This window comes from Halictus rubicundus, chromosome 10 (genome assembly GCF_050948215.1).
Source record: "Halictus rubicundus isolate RS-2024b chromosome 10, iyHalRubi1_principal, whole genome shotgun sequence".
NCBI lineage: Eukaryota > Metazoa > Arthropoda > Insecta > Hymenoptera > Halictidae > Halictus > Halictus rubicundus.
Window position 1 is genome coordinate 6,298,195 of NC_135158.1, and position 19,349 is coordinate 6,317,543.

At 39.0% G+C, this 19,349-nt stretch overlaps 1 protein-coding gene across 10 annotated transcripts; it reads right to left on the reverse strand.

Moving 5' to 3' along the window:
• Positions 1-199: 199 nt before the first annotated feature.
• Positions 200-18,242, reverse strand: Wnk (Wnk kinase). Of its 10 annotated transcripts, none has more exons than XM_076794924.1 (22): positions 18,058-18,217; positions 15,725-16,306; positions 15,479-15,621; positions 13,884-14,145; positions 13,492-13,762; positions 13,080-13,409; positions 12,247-12,968; positions 11,997-12,169; positions 11,533-11,911; positions 9,226-11,444; positions 8,417-8,642; positions 8,142-8,339; positions 7,228-7,302; positions 4,332-6,559; positions 3,865-4,264; positions 3,323-3,451; positions 2,796-3,173; positions 2,535-2,676; positions 2,215-2,303; positions 2,074-2,141; positions 1,826-1,998; positions 200-1,688 (listed from the first exon to the last, which is right to left on the reverse strand). In XM_076794924.1, exons 2-22 carry the CDS (start codon positions 15,956-15,958, stop codon positions 1,021-1,023), a joined length of 9,507 nt encoding a protein of 3,168 aa, XP_076651039.1. In that variant the 5' UTR covers positions 15,959-16,306; positions 18,058-18,217; the 3' UTR covers positions 200-1,020. The 10 variants fall into 10 exon arrangements, with proteins under 10 accessions (XP_076651039.1, XP_076651037.1, XP_076651036.1 ...); XM_076794922.1 differs by having other exon boundaries at positions 12,247-13,013; XM_076794921.1 differs by having other exon boundaries at positions 12,247-13,022.
• Positions 18,243-19,349: the final 1,107 nt, after the last annotated feature.

Below are 19,349 nucleotides of genomic sequence, written 5' to 3' on the forward strand. Positions count from 1 at the left end.
TAACAAAGAATTCGTAGCAGAAAGGGTCTTCTTCTTTAATATAAGCATTTCTCACTAAACAAGGATATTTGCTATGTAAGCACAGTACAGGTAAAGGCCTCTATCCTCAACTTCCAATCTGTCATTCTTTTCTTTTATTTTTTTCTCTCTCTCTCTCTCTCTCTCTCTCTCTCTCTCTCTCTCTCTCTCTCTCTCTCTCTCTCTCTCTCTCTCTCTCTCCGTCTTTTTTGCTCACGTTATGTCCAGATAATTCAATCCATTTAAAATATTCTCCGCGTACGAGCCTTATATTTCACATCTGCTGCGAGGCACACGTATCGAATATCAATATCATGCTCGAGCGTACACGATGAGAATATTCCAACGATTAACGCGCGGATGTTATACTACCATCGGAGTACATCCTAAATACTTTCATTCGAGCCTCCTTCCCTACGTACGCAACATCCAACAAGGACGAGGGTAACAATATACGTATTTAGCAAAACTATATTATAATATAACAATCGTAATAGTAATGTATGATCTCTCATACTAGTTGACATGGGGCAACAAGTTTAAATTAAGAATCTACAGAAACATCCCCAAACTCTATGAACGTCTTAAACGCTCGAACGCATGGGCATCGACGTTACTTCAGCATAAAGTAAACAACATATGTTGTCTAAAAATAAAAAAGACATTCTAAATATGGAGACGTAATTTTGCAATTGGACTTGTAACAATCAGTAGACTGCGGACGTTTATGCAAATGTAGATGTTTATGGACTTCATTTCTTTCTTAAGGCTTCATTGTAATCTGAAGGAAATAAAACTGTACCGTGGTGTAGACGATCGATAATTGTTATAAATGCATGAAATCTACAGTGTACACATAAACATCTCTTCGATCTGAGAAATCCAATTCGCCAAACGAAACACGTTTCAGTTAGCTCCGGCTAGAAGTTTGGGGGTGTCGCTGCATTACAAGAACGAATAAATTGAAAAAATAGAGAATAATATAGCTTGCTTGTAATTACGTTATTGATCGGTGTGAGAAGGAGGGGCTGCTGAATTGTCGGTATTTGCGTGCAACGGTTCCGCCGGCGGCGTGCCGTCATGAGAATTCCCTATGTGCGGAGTTGCCGGTGTAGCTGGCTGGGACTGAGATGCCGGTTGAGGAGCATATACCAGCCTGTAGCCAGCCGGCAGAAAGAAACCGCCGTGCGGCGTACAGCTGAACGTTTGGAAATTTGGTAACGTTTGGTTCTCGTGGTATTGAATGTAACCACCGCTACCCGTCGAGCTCGATATTGGAATAGGCGTGACTAACGATCCAGTGGAGGACATAGCGATATTCGTCCCGTCCGGTATTATAGGCGTGAACTGATACTGGGCCGAATTTATAAGAGAACTATGCGTAGAGTCATACGAGTCGGCGATATCACTTGTGTAACTACTAGACTGCTGTGAGGGCATGTTCTGCATAGTTTCAGAAGGCACTACTGGAATCGGAATAACGTAAGCGTGCGGTATTCCAGCCGTTGCCTGCTGCGGTTGTAGTTGCAAAGGTGTTTGCTTCAATTTTTGCATAGCTAACCGTAACGTCTCGTCGGTATCTGGATAATTACTCGGAGCTTTTTGCAATGGAGTTTGAGGCGTTGTGTTAAACATTAAATAGTCTTCTGTACCTGGAAGTCTAGTTTGTCCTGTATTAAATAAAAAGATCAGTGTCATTACAAGAACTGATGGAAATATGGCAATGGTCAGATGGGATTATAACACTAGATTTACAGGACCCATTAAAATGACTTTATACATAAGAAAACAAAAATTGATGATTTACCCGCTAGGCTAGTTGCGACGGTGTGATAAAGTACAGGGTGGTGCTGATGGTGATGCTGATGAAGCGCACTCGCTTGTTGTTGTTGCTGGATCAATAGTTGCAGCTGGTGTTGCTGAAAACGTTCCAACTCCTCCCTGTGTCTTCTTTGCAGCGTCTCTAACTCCATAGTTTGTCTTTAAAAGGAGAAGAAATAATTTGAAAAAAAAACCGAAGAGTTTTAATACCTAATTGTTAGAAAGCCAATTTACTTTTTTATAAGTAGTTGGTATTCCTCGCTGGGCGTCAACGTCCAAAATCTTTCGTCCTTCTCCGTTTGCTGCAAATAATACAGCAACGATCAGAAATTTGTCGAGGCGATAAATATAAGTGGAATACAACTGGATACTTGCTTCCACTGTAGGTCCACTAACAGCAGACTGGATAGGTTGGATGGGCGGTATAGAACCTTCACGACTATGAATCACTTGAACTGGTGTACCTACAATTCCAGAGAATATTAGCTAGGTTTAATCCAATATTTATTTTTACCTAACGAGGGAACATACTCAAGTGAAACTTTTACGTATGTTTTTAACCCCTTCAATTTGGACCATGGCCGATAAAAAAACATGTGTCGAATACTTTTCTAAGAACTACCTTGCTCACAAAAGTTTCATTAAAATCGGCTCGTGTCACTTGAATACGTTTCCTTGTAAGTTAATTGCCTTACCCTGTGTGTCTTCCGCATGGCAAACCTTTGGATCCTCTGCATATGGTTGCTGGTTTGATCCAGCAGCATTGTTAGGAGGACCTGCGACCTTGGAAACGACGAACCTTGATATTTTTCTAACAGGTTGCGTTGTACTAACCTTCTATCAAAATTGTATAATTATTTTACAAGTACTTTTAGATCGTTCCAAGTTTTTACAGTGTTTTTCGAGAATATTTACCAACGACTTCAAGCTTCGATTACACAGATGTGCCTACATACCTCCGATACAATCTCCTGGAACTCCGTTTGCACCGGGGTGTTTGTGTCAGAACGCGACGCAATCACGCTGGGGGTAACAGTGGCAACTGGCACAGTCGACGTGGGTTGAACGGTGGTCAATAAATTTTGAGTAGACTGCAACGACGGTTGTAATTGAATAGAGCCAACCACAGAAACAGGAGGAGTCATGGGCTGTGGAGAAGCTGTTGAAAGTATCGAGCCTCTATGATGAATTTTTGCCAACTCTTGCTCCAACTCCTGGAGACGAGATCCTGGCCTCTGGGCTCGAACCTTTATGCTTTCCTTGCTGGGGCTCATTGTTTCTGATCCCGCAGTACCTCCTCCCGGCGTTGGACTATCCAAGGAGCAATCTACATGCTAAATACACAATATACACAATATAATGCCGAAGCAGGGACTGATGAGGTTCCAGAAATGACTGTTTCAAACTGTTATATATCGATTCTGATTGAAACAATGATAAAGAACCGATATTATTTCGGTTAGGTCTTGTCTTCTAATCTTACCGTTTGGGACAAAGCAAGTTGGTGGATGGAACTGTCTTGAACTAAAGCTAAAGCCTCGACGTTTGTTGTAACATTTGAATCGGCCAAGGAAGTCGATGATTGTATTGTTGTCTGAGGTGACAATGGACCCTATAAAAAATTGTTCGTACCACTTGTAGTAACAGTAACAATGTTACGGAGCATTTAGATTAAAAAATATTATTATAGCCTGCAGGCTCATTATGTACCATTTTATGGTATGAAGCTGATCTTTAAAGTCTTATCTCCACTTTTTATTCAGATATCAAATTTCATTTTTAAACAAAGTTTATTTTACTGTCAATCAATATGATTGTCGTGTATGCTTTTTATATGAAAGATAAAATAGACACATTGGCGATATGCAATGTTTCAAAAGTTAAAAAATGGAGATGATAGTGTTATAAGAGACGAACGTGTATGACCAGAAAATTCAATTTCTACTATAATACAATCAAGGAGCTTATAATTCATTGACTCATTGTTCAAAATTGTGCATTTCATATGCAACAATTTATACTTACTACGCCATGCGTGGTTGAAATCGGCATGCCAATATTAACCAACTTTTGTTGCAAAGAGTTCATATACGCATCGTATCCTCCTACTATTTGATTGCTATGAGGAGTGGCTGGATAACTGATAGGCGGAGTTCCTACGTTGAGTGCTTCGGATGGCTGACTGGTTAGCTGCACCAGTTTCTGATGAAGATCTGCTATCGTCTGCGGACCTGTTCCAGCCGCAGCATCTGGGACTTTATCCAATGAATTTTGTTGACTCAGTTTTCTGTGCTGCTGTTGCTGTAACGCCTGGTTTTGTGCAAACAATGTCGAATCCACAGATTCAACGATCGTGTGTTCAGGGGTTACATCGTGGCTGGAATTTTCAGCCTCCGATAACAGGTGATATTCAGCACTGATCCGCCTAACGTTTGAAAAAAAGAAAAACTTTAGTATGAATTTAATTCCTCGACAAGGATGCATGTACGTACCCAGTTGTCGTAATCGATTCCTGCGTCTCCATTTCCGATGTTTTACCCGAAACTAATTGTTCCTGAAGCTTCAAGTGAAGCTGAGACTGATCGGATTGACTGAAACCTTCTACATTTTGGATATCTTGTATAATTTGTTGTTGCACAGGGATCGTCTGTTGCAACTGTGGCTGAGTCTGCGGAGGATGCCTTATTTGGCCGGAGTGTTGTTGTATAATCTGATTGGAGGTAGCAATCCATTTTCCTTGCACCACCGTTTGAACTCCTTGAAAACATTGCTGTGTGATCTGCAGCTGAGGATCCATTTGTTGGGCCGGATTCTGTTGCATCGTCTGTTGCAAAGGCATCTGCGTTTGTTGAGATTGCTGCGAGACTTGTTGGAACGTTTGCGAAATTCCTGGTTGCACTATGTTCAGTTGATAATTATGTTGCACCTGAGATGGCATTTGTATCTGACTCGCCTCCGGTTGAATAGGCTGGAAATACTGTTCAGATTGGAGAGTGGGTTTATAGTCGAGTACCGTAGCTGCTGGGATGTTCGCAGCCGGAGTTTGCTCGTGGCTGGTCATACCGTGAGGTGTCGCGGATTTCGATTTCGGATTAGAAAGTATATTCGCTAAATTTTGCGCCAGGTCTGGAAGGGTCGACGACACTTCCTTTGTCTTAACTACCACTTTCGGAGCAACTTCTGTAGTGGCGACTTGTTGGACAGGAACTGAAACAGGCATGGACACGTTCGATGGAACATTCATCATGTTTTGGGGAGTTGCTTGTAGTTGTTGCGTCGGGTCCAGTATAGCTTGCGGTAGAGGTGCAACGTTCTGACCTTCTTGTTGAGAAATCAGTTGAGCATGCTGCATGTGATGCACGGACGAACTAGGCACAACCATGGATTGCTTCTTATCGTCCGTGAGATTGACTATTTCAGACATTTGCGAATCGGTCGACATATTCGACGCGGTCGAAATATTTGATATCCTGCGATTCCTCTCGTCCACCATCGTTGCCGGCTGCAACTGTTGGATCGGCCCAGAAAGTATCACATACTGATGATGCGGTATCTGTTGAGGATGGAATTGCTGCATTGGCCGTTGAGCTTGCATCTGTCCTTGATGCTGAAGTTCCGGTTGAACGTGCATCTGCGTTATATTGTGTTGCTGTTGTAACAGGACGTTGCATTGCATCGATTGATTCGGATATTGTCCTTGCATGTTAACGCTGTTCGGGGGGATTTGTGATTGTGTTTGCAAATCTTTTTGAACTGTAACCATAATGTTCTGGGGTACAGGTTGCATTTGTTGCTGCAACTGTTGGTGCGCCATCGTTGATCCTGGTACGATCACATTATGCGGACTAGATTGTATGGTATTAATGTTTGGCTGTACCTGCGGCATCGATGGCATTGCTTGTCCTTGCACAGTGTTCTGCAGACCGATCGTTTGTTGGCCCAATTGTAATGATTGACCTGAATCTACTTGTTCCGAAACATACTGAGTATTCTGTATAACAGTTTCGACGCTAGGTTTCTCAGGGACAGCGGCTTGCGCTTCTAAAACATTTACTTCTAACTCGTCATGCTTTGCCAGTGCTTCATCGGTTACGCTAATTTGGGACACTAAATTCGATTGTGTTGCCGAAACGTTAGCTTTGTCAACACTTTCTACGTTAGATTCCGCCTCTTCATTAGCGAGAATCTTCTGCTCGACTACGGGACTAACTAAAAATCGAGAGATTTTTCGAATTGGGAGCGGCGCAGTTAGCGTGGCTACCTCTGTAGCTGTAACATCTGCCTGGGTTTCCTTGCTCGATTCCCTTTCTTGAAGATCGGTTGTGTCCTGGGGCACAGATTCCTTCGCGGTCTCGCCCCCTTGGTTTCCGATTGCATCGTGTAGTGAACTCTGAGTATATGTTGTGGTGCACTGATAGAATTTATCCTCTTTGAGCACATTATGCAGTTCTAAGCCTGCTTCCACGTTCGTTACATTAACCACGGTTTCTTGAGTATCGGTTGGATCGCTTGGTAAATTAGTCGGTGTCAGCGTGTCCGTGTTCTGCGTGGAGGTAGATGATCGTCTGGATGCTTCAGCCGACGTGTTCTCAAGACCCACTTGGCTGTCAGGTGTCTGGACGCTTTGCTGCTTCTCGGTTGTGGCGCCAGTTATATGAGAAATAATCTGATCAATCGGCAACAACTTCGTTGGTGTAGAAGTGTTCGATGTTTCGTCTCTCTGGAAGCATACAACGTATAATTGCTTAGGTGAACGTGCCGAAGTCGGTCTCACAAAATGATTGCAACGCACGTGAACAAAACAAGGCTGTGTTACAAACTAACCAATCTATTACAGAGTATACTTAAAATGTACAAATAAATATAAAACGTTCAAAGGAGGACACACATACTGTATCCCTAGCAACCAAGGTCTATGTCGATGCAATACAATATTTAACAGAACCACTTGAAACAAGTGCTACTTTGCTCTTTACATTCTACAAATTACAACATTGGTATTATATATTTGGAGATTCGCATGGGATTCTGCGAAATACATGTCATTTGAATTAATATGTCTAGCGAGGGGATTAGAATTCTCCTGAAACACTATCTAAAATACAAATTAAACATAAAGATCAACATGTGCATAAAAATAAAAGCACGAAACGTCTCGCTTAAATATTCCAAACATTGTATTATGAACTGCCTACGTGATGAGCTTATTAAACACGGGAGAGATGTCGTCATATGATACCGATGTGCCTTAAAAAAGATACACGAACGTCCGAACACAATACGTATATGTATATCGTGAGTTCAAAAAGGATGCACAAACGACCACGACTATAACGACGAAATATAGGGAAAAACAGGAAGAGGTTTCGCCGGGGTCGATGAACTCACCGAACGGTGTCTACGATGGACTTTGTACGACGATCGGTGGCTGCTTTGACGAGTTAGCGAGCCATGTCTCACCTGCTGCGTCCAAAACGATACATACCAATTATATGCATACCCTTATTTCTTTCTTTCTTAATGGAATTATGTGGTATACATGTTGAGTTCATACATTACTCAGCAATTTTAATACATTAATCAGCAATTTAATACATACATTACTCAGCAATTTTATCAGCTTGTGAAACATATAAAAATTTAATTGTTCAAAAATAGTACGTTTGAAGATGTTTGCTAAAAATATCAATTTAATAATGCATTCTGTATATTCTTAAGTTTAGAAAGGATAGTTAGAAATCCTGTTTCTTATACAGTCACTCGTAAAGATATTCGACCACTCTTAAAAAGACAATAACTTTTTTGATATTAGACCATACGACTTGGATCTTTTTTCTTGAGAAATTTTAGAAAGATTACAATTGGTCGGAATTGCAGAGAAAATGCTAAAAGTTGGTCTTTGGAAAATTAAAAAATAAGTTTTATAGATTTGCGTCAATTTCGACGAATTTCAATTTTTTCAAAATTTCTTTGTTCTTACTTCTAAAAAAAAAAAAATCCAAATTGTATATTAAAAAAGTTACCGTCTTTTTAAGAAGGTCTAAATATTATTACGAGTGACTGTAGCTTACCTTGTGCAAGTTCATTGCGTTCAAGAAATAAACTTCGAATAAAGACAATTACATTAATCTTAGATCTATACTTAAATTCCTAAATACGTAATATGGACTTTTGTGTATCGGGTCCTTAATTACTAAGTAATATTTTTTTCTTGAAATTTGGTCGTAGAAATTGATCAGTTCATACTATAAGTTTGATCATAATTCGTAGAATTACAAGAAAGTTGAAAAGAAAACTGTTACCTTAGCTGTATCAAGACTGTGGTCACGATCTCTAGGTCGCCGACTAGTGACTGGGCTACCACCAGCTGACTGGTCCGGAGGACCATGTGCCACCAAAGGTAAAGCTCTTGTAGGGTCCAGACGTAACTGTTTGACGATGTCTTCTATCAACTCGACGAACGTTTCACATTGAGATTGAGGTAACAAATTTTCAGCTACCTGCGTAATCAAATAAAACAATTCGTTTATCATCTCTCTTTAAATATTTACTTAATACGATTATATTGTTTGCTTACCAAATTGTTAGCAATATCAGTGGGTACCATATCGTCCCGATCAAATTTAAATGTCACTGTTTTCTGCTTGCTCGTGTCCAGTTGACACTCAACAGTCACAGATTGACCCTCGCCACTGCTTACTGATAAAACAGTCAACTTAATACCAGGTTTCTTTCGTTTAGTACCGGATCTTTTCACTCTGCTCCTCTCAGAAGAAACATTCTCCGAACTTTCCTGAGTAACTCTATAAGAGTACGAAATTTTAATTAAAAACACTTTGGTCATGTTTAACACTAGGATTACGGAACAATAAAAGTGACTATTTTACGTTACTTTATAAAAATAACAAGAATTTGCCTATCCAAATTGGTAGCCATTTTTTAATAATATATACCCAAAGAAATAAATTTGTTGAATCATCTTTACAATCTCAATAGACCTAGTGTTTATTTATACTATTATATACGATTATATTATATTATACTGTTTAAGGAGCTACATGCAATGTAGTAATAACCCAATGAAGTTGAAATTTGACACAGAGTTCATTATACAATTATCTAGTACTTGTCATAGGATATTTTCTTTAAGTGTTACAATTTTTTTTTTACGAATAAATAAAGATGGTTTTTTTCTTAAAAAATCAGACTTCGCAATTGAAATAGCTGCCATTTATATAAAATGTACAGTGTACATTTTAAGATATATATACACATTTTATAATAAAAGTGATTTTTCAGGAAAGAAAAATTCTTTTAACCCTATTTTTCATGGTACATAGCCCCTTAAACGAGAAAACCTAATCTGAAATGAATTGCTTCATTTACCCTTCGCTCGGTACTGTTGCTTGGCCCGTAGCATTAGTCAAATTAGGTGCATTCACTTGATCTTGAATGGCAGATGGTAAATCAGCTGGTAACGATTGCACAGAGTCCATTGTATCCTGCTTGGGTAACGAAGATCTATCCGTAGAGATTTGATCCGTACTTGGGACAAAATGTTGCTGGTGTTGCGCAGTTGTTGTGGACTGCGCGGGAATACTCATTCCAGATGACATAGATACGGAAGTGGGTACGCTAGATGTTTGCGGATATTGCATCTGAACCAAGACATTTTGCTGGGGCTGCGACTGATGCCCGCCATTTGGAAGAATGGCGGACGCAGATTGAATGTTTGGAATCGTGGCAGTCGCTGCACTTTGTATGAGTGTTGCCGTCGATGAATTTTGAATATTAATACTTGATGGTACGGATACTGGGACCTGGCCCGATGGTTGTTGTTGCTGTATGTAAGGCTGTGAAGTTGGTGGCCCTGTACTTGCAGATATGCTCGTATGAGAATAAATTTGAGTGGTAGGCTGATTTGTTGATAGTATCTCCACGTGACCAGTTGGATTAGGGGTGGTGTATGAATGATACATTGATTGAGATATATTTTGTTGGTACATAGGCTGCGTATTGTACCCAGAAGTTCCCGTAGCACTCTGTTGATAAAACTGTTGATTTTGCACAGACACTTGTTGCACTTGTTGCACATGCTGCACCTGTGGCTGAGAATATTGCACTTGTTGGGTCTGTTGCATCTGCTGATGCACATGCTGTTGCTGGGACAACATTTGTATTTGCGATTGCAGCTGCGGCTGTATTTGCGGTTGCATTTGATGACTCATCTGTTGCGGCACGTTCATCTGATTTAACTGTATATACTGTTGTTGCTGCTGATGGATATGCTGTTGCTGTTGGATTTGCTGTTGCTGCTGAATTTGTTGTTGCTGTTGGATCTGTTGTTGCTGTTGAATCTGTTGCTGCTGTTGAATTTGCTGTTGTTGTATCTGTTGAGTCACTTGAGGAAATTGTGGTTGTGTTTGCACGGTTTGTGGCGTCGAACATTGGGATGAAGTAGGGTTTATGTTTTGCGAGACGTGCGGTGGATACGATTGTTGCTGTTGATACTGCTGTTGCAATTGTTGCTGATACTGTTGTTGTTGATACTGAACTTGTTGCTGGGAAACTTGAGGAACTTGTTGCATCTGCTGCGCCTGCTGAGGCTGAACAACCGAGGTTTGTTGCTGCATCAGTGGCTGTTGTTGCACCAATTGAACAGGCTGTGGTTGTAAGCTGTGTTGTTGGGATGGTTGCGCACTGGGTTGCATTTGTTGTTGTGGCTGCATTTGCTGTTGCGGCTGCATTTGCTGTTGCGGCTGCATCTGCTGTTGCGGCTGCATCTGCTGTTGCGGCTGCATCTGCTGTTGCGGCTGCATTTGCTGTTGCGGCTGCATTTGTTGTTGCGGCTGAATTTGTTGTTGAGGCTGCATTTGTTGTTGTGGTTGCATTTGTTGTTGTGGTTGCATTTGTTGTTGTGGCTGCATTTGTTGTTGTGGCTGCATTTGTTGTTGTGGCTGCATTTGTTGTTGTGGTTGCATTTGTTGTTGCGGCTGCAGAGGTATTTGGTTTTGTTGTAATTGCATTTGTACTGCACCCTGCATCTGAATGCCCATGTTGGATTGGATCTGCTGTTGTTGTTGCAGCTGCATTTGCTGGAGCAGCAACTGTTGTTGCAGTAAATTCTCATTAGCCGTGGTAGTGGTATCCGCTTCTCTATCTAACCGTTCTTTTTCTTCTTTGGCTTTGCGTTCTTCCCTTTCCCGTAACAAAGTAGTGATCTGGGACTTTAACATCTTTGCTACAGCCTTAACGTCTTCTTCGAGGATCAGGCTGGACTTAGCCATCTCCGAGGCTACCTCCTCCGCGTTGTCCGCTTGGATGTCGAAATCGAATTGTATCGCCTCGTTCTCTTTATGCTTATTAGTACGCTTCTTAGGATCCAATACTCGAAGTCGAAATTCAACGCGGGACAGTTCCGCGTCCGCTACCGCCGAGTCTCGTGAAACCATTTCCAATTTTAACCCAACATCGTCCGCGAAAAATTCATGATTTAAAAGGTCCTTAACCAACGGTCGCTCTTCTTTCTTCAGCCGAATACACATTTCAATGATTTCTCGAACCTCTGGATTTTCCACTTTGTCATAGCTCTGTGGCTTTACTCCCTGAAAAATAAAAAATATTATGTAATGTTAACCGGCCACTTACAAGATTCGGTATAAATTTGATATTTTGATATTAATTTTATATTACCGATACTACGCGCTTATATATTTGCGCTGGTCCAGTACATTCAGAGTATGGATATTCGCTAGTAGCCATTTCGAGCATACACATTCCAAATGCATAAACGTCAACAGACTCATCGTAATGCTCCTCATACATTTCCGGTGCCATAAATTCAGGTGTACCAATCACGCTCTTCGCGAAACTTCGATTTTTCAAAGTAGCAAGACCCAAGTCGCCAATTTTGACACTCCCCGTTGTACCAGTAATAAAAATATTGTCGCACTTCAGATCACGGTGAATAATTGGCGGTGATCTCGAATGTAAAAAGCTAAGGCCTTTCAAAATTTGCCGACACCAAGACTTTACTACCTTCGGATTAATTTTTTTAAAACGTCTTAGGTATCTGCAAAAAAATTGATCGAATCAATTAGTACGACACACCTATAAAATCGTTGAACATTATATGTATAATGCAGTGGAAAACTCACGTCTTTAATGTTCCTGAAGTCATAAGTTCAGTGACTAGTACAATGTATTTCCTACGCGTAAGTGTAACTTCCCAATAATCATAAAATCTAACAATATTTGGATGTTGCAATCCTTTCAACATTTCTGCTTCCTCCCTAAATCTCAGTCTTTCTGTCTTGTTTAACTTTTTTTCCTGAATGAGAAGCATATGTAAAAATGTAAATTCCGAAAGCTTTATATACAACAAATAGTTGATTGAATTCGTCTTACCTGTAATTCGCACCAGGCAACAGCCACACCAGTTTGAGTATCCAAACCCCTATATACAGTCTTAAAGCTGCCTCTTCCGATTTCCTCCTCGAATTTCAAAAATCTACCGTCCGGTGATATACCTATAGCTTTCTCCTCATCGTCATCATCTTCTACATTTTGAACTTTCACTTTCATCAATAAATTTCGAACTTCCTCCATAGCCATGGTTTTCTGCGATAATTTCTCGTCCGCTTTAAAATTTTCGTCGAGCAAGGGACCGATAAAACCTTCCACCGTTTCTTCCTGCACGACGTCCTTTTGGGCATCCTTCTCCGTCTTGATCTCGTCCTCGATATTCATTTCCTTAACATTCTCCATATCGGTATCTAAAGGTGGTACTTTCCCTAGTTTACTCAGAGATTCATGAAGTGCTTGTGCAGCAACAATATCGCTGATACTGGTGCCATTGTCATCTTCGTCGTATATCGTCACTTCTCCCTCTTCTTCTTCCCGTTGTGTCTCCATATCCTTTCCCTCGGTATCCACTATCTCTTCCGACACTTTCGACGTCACAAATCTCGAACTTTTCACCACTTCTTCGTTCGGTTGAGCCTCCTTCTTGTCCTCAACAGCATCTTCCTCGGAATCTTTAGCAACACCCTCTTTCTCCGCCATATTGGTAGACTTCGACGAGTCGGTAGACGTTTTCCGTTTCACCTCTTCATTAGTTTTACTATTACCTGTTGAATTCGTGGACGTTTCCATGGACGAGTCTATACTTTTCCCTATATTTACTTTATTCGAAGTCTTACTACTGTGCTGCACGATTAGAATTTCTGTGATATACTTACTTTTAGATTTGGCGGTTCTGCCCTCGCTATTACTGCATCGTGCGCTTATGGAAGATGTGGAGAATACTTTTTGTTTATTTTGTATGATTGTTTCCTCGTCGATGCTATTCGTCGATGTTTTTCTCGCGACGCCCGAAGTTTTCGAGGATTCGGAACATTCTGTGGTTGTTACTTTTGACTCGCTAGTATCTAATGATAATTTTTTGTCTGATGCGTTCTGCGACGACACAGCACCTTCTTCACTGATGCTACATTCCACGCTCGTCTCATCTTCGTCTGATTTTTTCGATTTCACTCGACTAATTGGTGTTGAAGGCGTGGAACTAGATCCTGTGTGATTTCAAAGTAGAATCGTTAATCCAAGCTCGTCGAAGATCGTGAACCATAAAATATACAGAAGACTGTACAGAACCTGGGACATTGAACACATTTTCTGTCGCAGTGATAGCTTCCTCTGCGTCACTGAAACTGCGCTCATTTTCATTGTCTAAAGATGGCGAATTGAGATTCCGAGAGGATGATTTTTCCGAGATGCGAGCAGATAAAAGTCTCTTTTTCGAAGAAGGTGAATTACTCGCAACTCCGTTGGTTGTTATAGACAATGAATCCGTACTATGATCACTCCTCTGTGTTCGTATTTGTTTCTTGCAAATTGTTGTAGAGGAACGACTAATACTCGATGCCTAAATGGGTTACACATTATGTTTTACAAAGATGCTTTCTTATATTTGTTGAAAAAGTTAAAAGTCGCACAACATGGAAAAAAGATAAATGCTTTAAGAATTTAAAGAAAATATAACAAACCTTTCGATCGCTAGAATTATGAGCACTAGTACCAGCTTGCGAAACAATAGACAATTTTCTTTGGCGTTTATGATTATGTGTGAGATTATGGATTCTCTGAGTAGTAACAACAGAACATGGGCCTCCACTTTCCGGAGAGGCTAAGTGGCCCACTGCCAAACTAATCCCACCCTGGGTATTACCACCTCCACTGGCCACCAGCTTTGGACACAAGCTTGACAGGCTACTTCCGCCTGAAGATCGTTGCCTATTGGTCTCATACCTAAAACATTATCGAAGGTACTACGTAATTATAATGCTATTTAAGAGCGAGCTAACTTAAATCAAATTGAAAATTGGTTTAAGATTACTTTGGCATAATATCAATTTTACGTCTTCCATATTCTTTATATGGAATAATGAATCTATTATATTTGCAATACGGCTACACTTCCAAAAGACAAGCTTAAGTATAACAAAAAAAAAGGAATAAACTTATTTCTGATTTTTGCTAGATGATAAGACTAATCAAAAAGCAAATTAAAATAGTGTTTAATTTATCTTGAAAACAATAACACCACCTGAATGAATATGGAAAGAAATTAAGAGAGTGTTATACACATACGCATATGCTTTGCACTGAACCGTTCTCTTATATGAATATGAATAGCGAAAAATATAAATTAAAATACTAATTAGGTTTTTAGTCTCATCGGTACTAAGTGCGTGTGTCAAGATTAAAGTCATGTTACATTACATAATGCCAAAATGTTGCGAATGATACATTTGATTACTTCCAAATCTCACAAGAAGATGAGATATGTATATAATACATTTAAACATCATCTATACAAGTAACGAAAACAAATTATAAAAACACATGAATAACATGAAAATGAAGCAATTTCCAAAAAGTTGTAAGCCGAATGTAATGTAAATGATGTGTTACTCTATTAATGATGTATTATCTTATCATTGATGTTTCAGAGATGATGAGTGCTAACTGAATAATCTTATACTGCAGCATAACAGTCATTTACATCATATATCTACTAACCTTTGAATTTATACAAAATTTCATACTTCAAGATGAGGCTCAGTAATTCTGAAAATACATATTTCAATTCATATTTTCATGTTTTTTTTTAGAATGAAATTTTCATTGTTGTTATATTTTTTGGCTTTATGTACAAATCTCCAACATGAATTTATTTATTCAATCGAATCCTTCCATGAAAACCTACAGCTTCTAAAGATATTGATTGTAATGCTTTAAACTATATGATGTATTAAGTACATCCTATATCTTTAAAATCTAAGTGAAAAGTACAGATGAGATGCATACAAGTTCCTGTGTATGTGTACCTTCATTCGAAACTTAATTGCACTTCATTAAAGTGTGTATACTTTTAACTCCCCTGTTTAGAAAAGTTTTAAAAAGTTTGCGAAACAATTCAACATTCAGAAACAATTTCGAAGTATACGTGAATTAATTGTATAAAATGTATTGTACTTTAAATAAGAAGCAAAAACTTAAGTACAGCAAAGAATTTAAATGACAGAAGGTAAAACATGACAATGTAAGAAGCATGATTTTGATACAGACATCATTATACCTGTCCTGCCTGCTGTGGCCAGATGAGAGGAATCCACGCACTGTATTGCCTATAGCTGCTCTCTTTTTAGCTTCTTTCTCCTTTTCTCTGTACCCACCAGCTCCAGTGCTCACCTGATGATCTTGACGATTGTTCCGCTCTCCCTGAAATTGGAACATTATCGATACAAACAGTCATTTCGAAGGCAACATGGAAAATTGGAAATCAAAAAGTATAATGGAAATCTGACTTTTTTTGAAAATTTACCTTAATGCTTAAAAGTTTTATACTCAAATTAGTACTTGTATTTGTTGGAACTGGACTTAAATCACACCGTACTCTTCTATGGGATTTTTCAACAATCGGTGGATCGTCATCTAATTCTAATTGATTTCCAATTGAAAAAGGACGAGTTTGCGTTAACAAAATATCCTCTGTATTGTGCTTCTGACTGGTGCTCACCGAACTCACTGCCTTGTTTTCATTGCAGCATCTCGGCATTGCACATAACCAACTTATGAAAGAGTTCACTTTATAAAATTTCTTTTCACTTACTAAGTATCTTTCTTCACTCCTTTATCAATTTAATTAGTATAGAAATTTTATGGAAACTTTTTACTATCGTATTACTTCTCATGAAAACAGTTCATAGTGTATTTCTTTCTTTCTTTCTTTTTTTTTTGTTTAATTAAAATTATTTCTCAAACTATGAAATACTGAATGTATTTATAGTGTAAAGAGTTTACGATTCTTATTTTCATCACAGATTTTTTCCTTTTTTGTTTGGTGTATATATTTTGCTACTTTGAATACTCAATAAATATTTAATACCAAAGAAGTTGAACGATTCTGGAATCAGAAAGAAAAACAACCGTATATAACAACAATTACCAAAAGTATTGACTGAAGGGCATTGATTATTATTGCAAAAAATTACACAATGAAATTATATAAACTGATATTCTCAAAAAGTGACAAAATGATACTCAACTAGTTCAATTTCGAATGTGAACATTACATATCTTGGTCTATTAAGTGAATTTATAATTTATTTAATACATGTGTCATTATTCAAATTTACAAATTTATTATCGATATACGAGGCGATAATAAAGATTTATCGATATAGAAAATTTAAACAAATTTTCTTCGTATGTAATAAATAATAAAAAATTTGTTAATCTCAATGGACTAATTGATTCATCCCACTTTGACACATGGAAAATCTACATACATATGAAACTGATCAAAGTAACATATCTTTGTTTTATCATGCGATTTTTCTCATACATCAACCAATTTAATGTCAATCATTTTTCTAATAATCCGCATGATACTTATGTGCCAATATATACGCGGTTGTATATATGCCATATGTTAAATACACGAATAATGTTCAAATTGCATAGCAACTGTATGAGAAGTGCAACGAAATCAACAGATCATTCTCCATAAATAATAAAAGCGAAAAAAAAACAGCAAAATCAGGGGCACAAGAACATTGTGATTGAAATAGAATTCTATCAATAAACCTTGAATTAATCTATTTTACAGAGGGCAGAATTGCGCGCGCGCGCGCCCGCGTGTGAGTGTATGTGTACGTGTGCGTACGCGTGTGCATAGTCTCTTTCTTGTGGACACTATGTAATTCCTGTTTTGCAAACGTTTGTGTATGCTGTATGGATTGTATAAATTTAGCAGCATCAATAGCATAATGTTGATCACGTCGACTGCCAATAAATGTGAGGGCAACCGATCTCAGAATTAGTGCTTCACGTATACATGTATATAGGTATTGGTTGCGCGTATGCATGTATGCGTATTCAACGTTACAGGGACACAAAGTATTTTCTTATTTGTCAACAAGGTGAACACACTCGTATTTCTCCAACTGTAACGTGACGACCGCGGGAATACTGGTTCAAACGAAGAAAATGAACCGGGAGCAGAGGATAGGGGGAGGGGGGAGGAGGAGACCGAGAAAAAAAATTTACTTCGTCAATAACGCAGTATGTTGTCAAGCATCATGGAACAGTCACTTGAAAAATGTTGACAGTATATAGCAAGTAGCAGGTCTTACGTATATACTGTGATATACGTATCTCACGGACACACCGTTGCACTGCATGCTGTACACAGGGAACGACTGCGTATTACGGGGTGAAGAGGAAGTACTACACACACATACACACACATATACCCACTCACCCATACGCATACGCGCGTGCTCGCGCGCGCGCAGGCACATATACACTCACGCACACATACACCGCAAATCAAATAAATGCACACACATATTCGTACGCGCGCATATAGTCGGACACCAAGAAGATAATGTGACATCTATCCCAAAAATATCGCGTCAGTGCATATTTTACGCATTGTCCTGCGGCAAGAGACTTCCAGGCCTCTTTATCGATTCAAATCTGTCCATCCTTCAGGAACGTCACGAGCCTACCCCGGATTTTTGACTGATAAAATGCACGAAGAAGACCGCGAGTACTTGTCATGCGGAGATGCGTGAACAACAATACCTACATAGTATCGCGGTCTCGTGCGAATACGTATGATACCCGCTCGGTTATCGAGAGTTCCATTACCTCCGATATAGACCCGGTCATATTAGCTTTGCGACGCACTGACAAACAGCACTCGTAATTCCTTAGTCAGCCGGTACTCACATTTGTGTTGCAGAAAATCGCCCGACTACACCCAAATAACTACCATTTTTTTTCACTGAGTAAAGCGCGCTCTCTCGTGGTGCTATGCGCCAACAATGATCGAGTCATGGAGTGCATTAGATGGGAAACTATTGTGGCGAACTTTCATGTTCATGTTTGAGAAATTCGATAACCTTGACGAATCACATACAGAAAACGTTGCCGCTTCTGAAAATTGATATTTCCATCTCTTTCTTTAAGTCATTGGATAATAAAGAGAGCTGGGACTGTATACTACAAATCTGAAACGTTGGAAAGCACGGCAGTATTGTATATTAACGCTTAATGAATACATACACTTTCACGAATTGAACGTTACTCAAACATTGTACTCTGTGTACGTAACTGAATGTGATCACACAATTAAGACAAACGTTATGTTTAAATTATATTTAAATACAAAAAGCAAAAATACGAAATTATGTATTAAAATACGCATACATGTACATTAATACAAACATACGTTTTATATATCTAGATAAATTACAACAATTATACAGGATGTCCCAAAAATGTTGTACTTGGAAGGGGCGATTCCTGAGATCATTTGAAATTGACGTTGGCATTGGCTAAACCGCGATCCGTTCGCCGTAGCCGCGTTCTGATTGGTCCGTGTTTTTCGTTAATAACTCCTTAACGAAGCCGTGGAGAACATTTTCGCAAAAGAACAAGTTATTTTAAATGATTTCAGAGAATATAAGGAAGTATACAATATTTTTAGGATACCCTGTATGTACTTTATGCTATCTACATATGATAATCGTACCTACGCACGCATGCGCATTGGAAACTGGCTTTCGAAAAACGCGGGGGTTTCTCTTTTGGCATATTCTGTGGCCAAGAAATACATTCATGCTGCATACACACGAAACGCGATAAGTTATCAAGCAAGGCCGATCGCAGTTCATTGGAAACCACTTCCGATGGTTTTATTTCTTGATAATGTTTATCAGTCAATCCCTTTTCAACTGCAGACTCGAGATTGAAGTTATTCGGAAACGGTTGCTTCTTTTGTTGCAATCTTGAAGACTGTATAGATATAATAACTGATCCCAGAAATGTATATAACTCATGATATCGTTCTCGTTATGTCAAAATTGGAATTATTGACTGGTGTATCACCAACTACCACTTTCCCCCTCACCAATTATATTAGTTATTTTTGAATGAAT

What these genes read in the sequence shown, in the direction of transcription:
- Wnk (XM_076794919.1), bottom strand. Translation starts at nt 15,958, where the DNA reads ATGCCGAGATGCTGCAATGAAAACAAGGCAGTGAGTTCGGTGAGCACC. An exon ending in TAAAACTTTTAAGCATTAAG is followed by an intron (nt 15,622 to 15,724) that starts GTAAATTTTCAA and finishes TTCCAATTTCAG; the next exon opens with GGAGAGCGGAACAATCGTCA. An exon ending in GGCCACAGCAGGCAGGACAG is followed by an intron (nt 14,146 to 15,478) that starts GTATAATGATGT and finishes ATAATGTTTTAG; the next exon opens with GTATGAGACCAATAGGCAAC.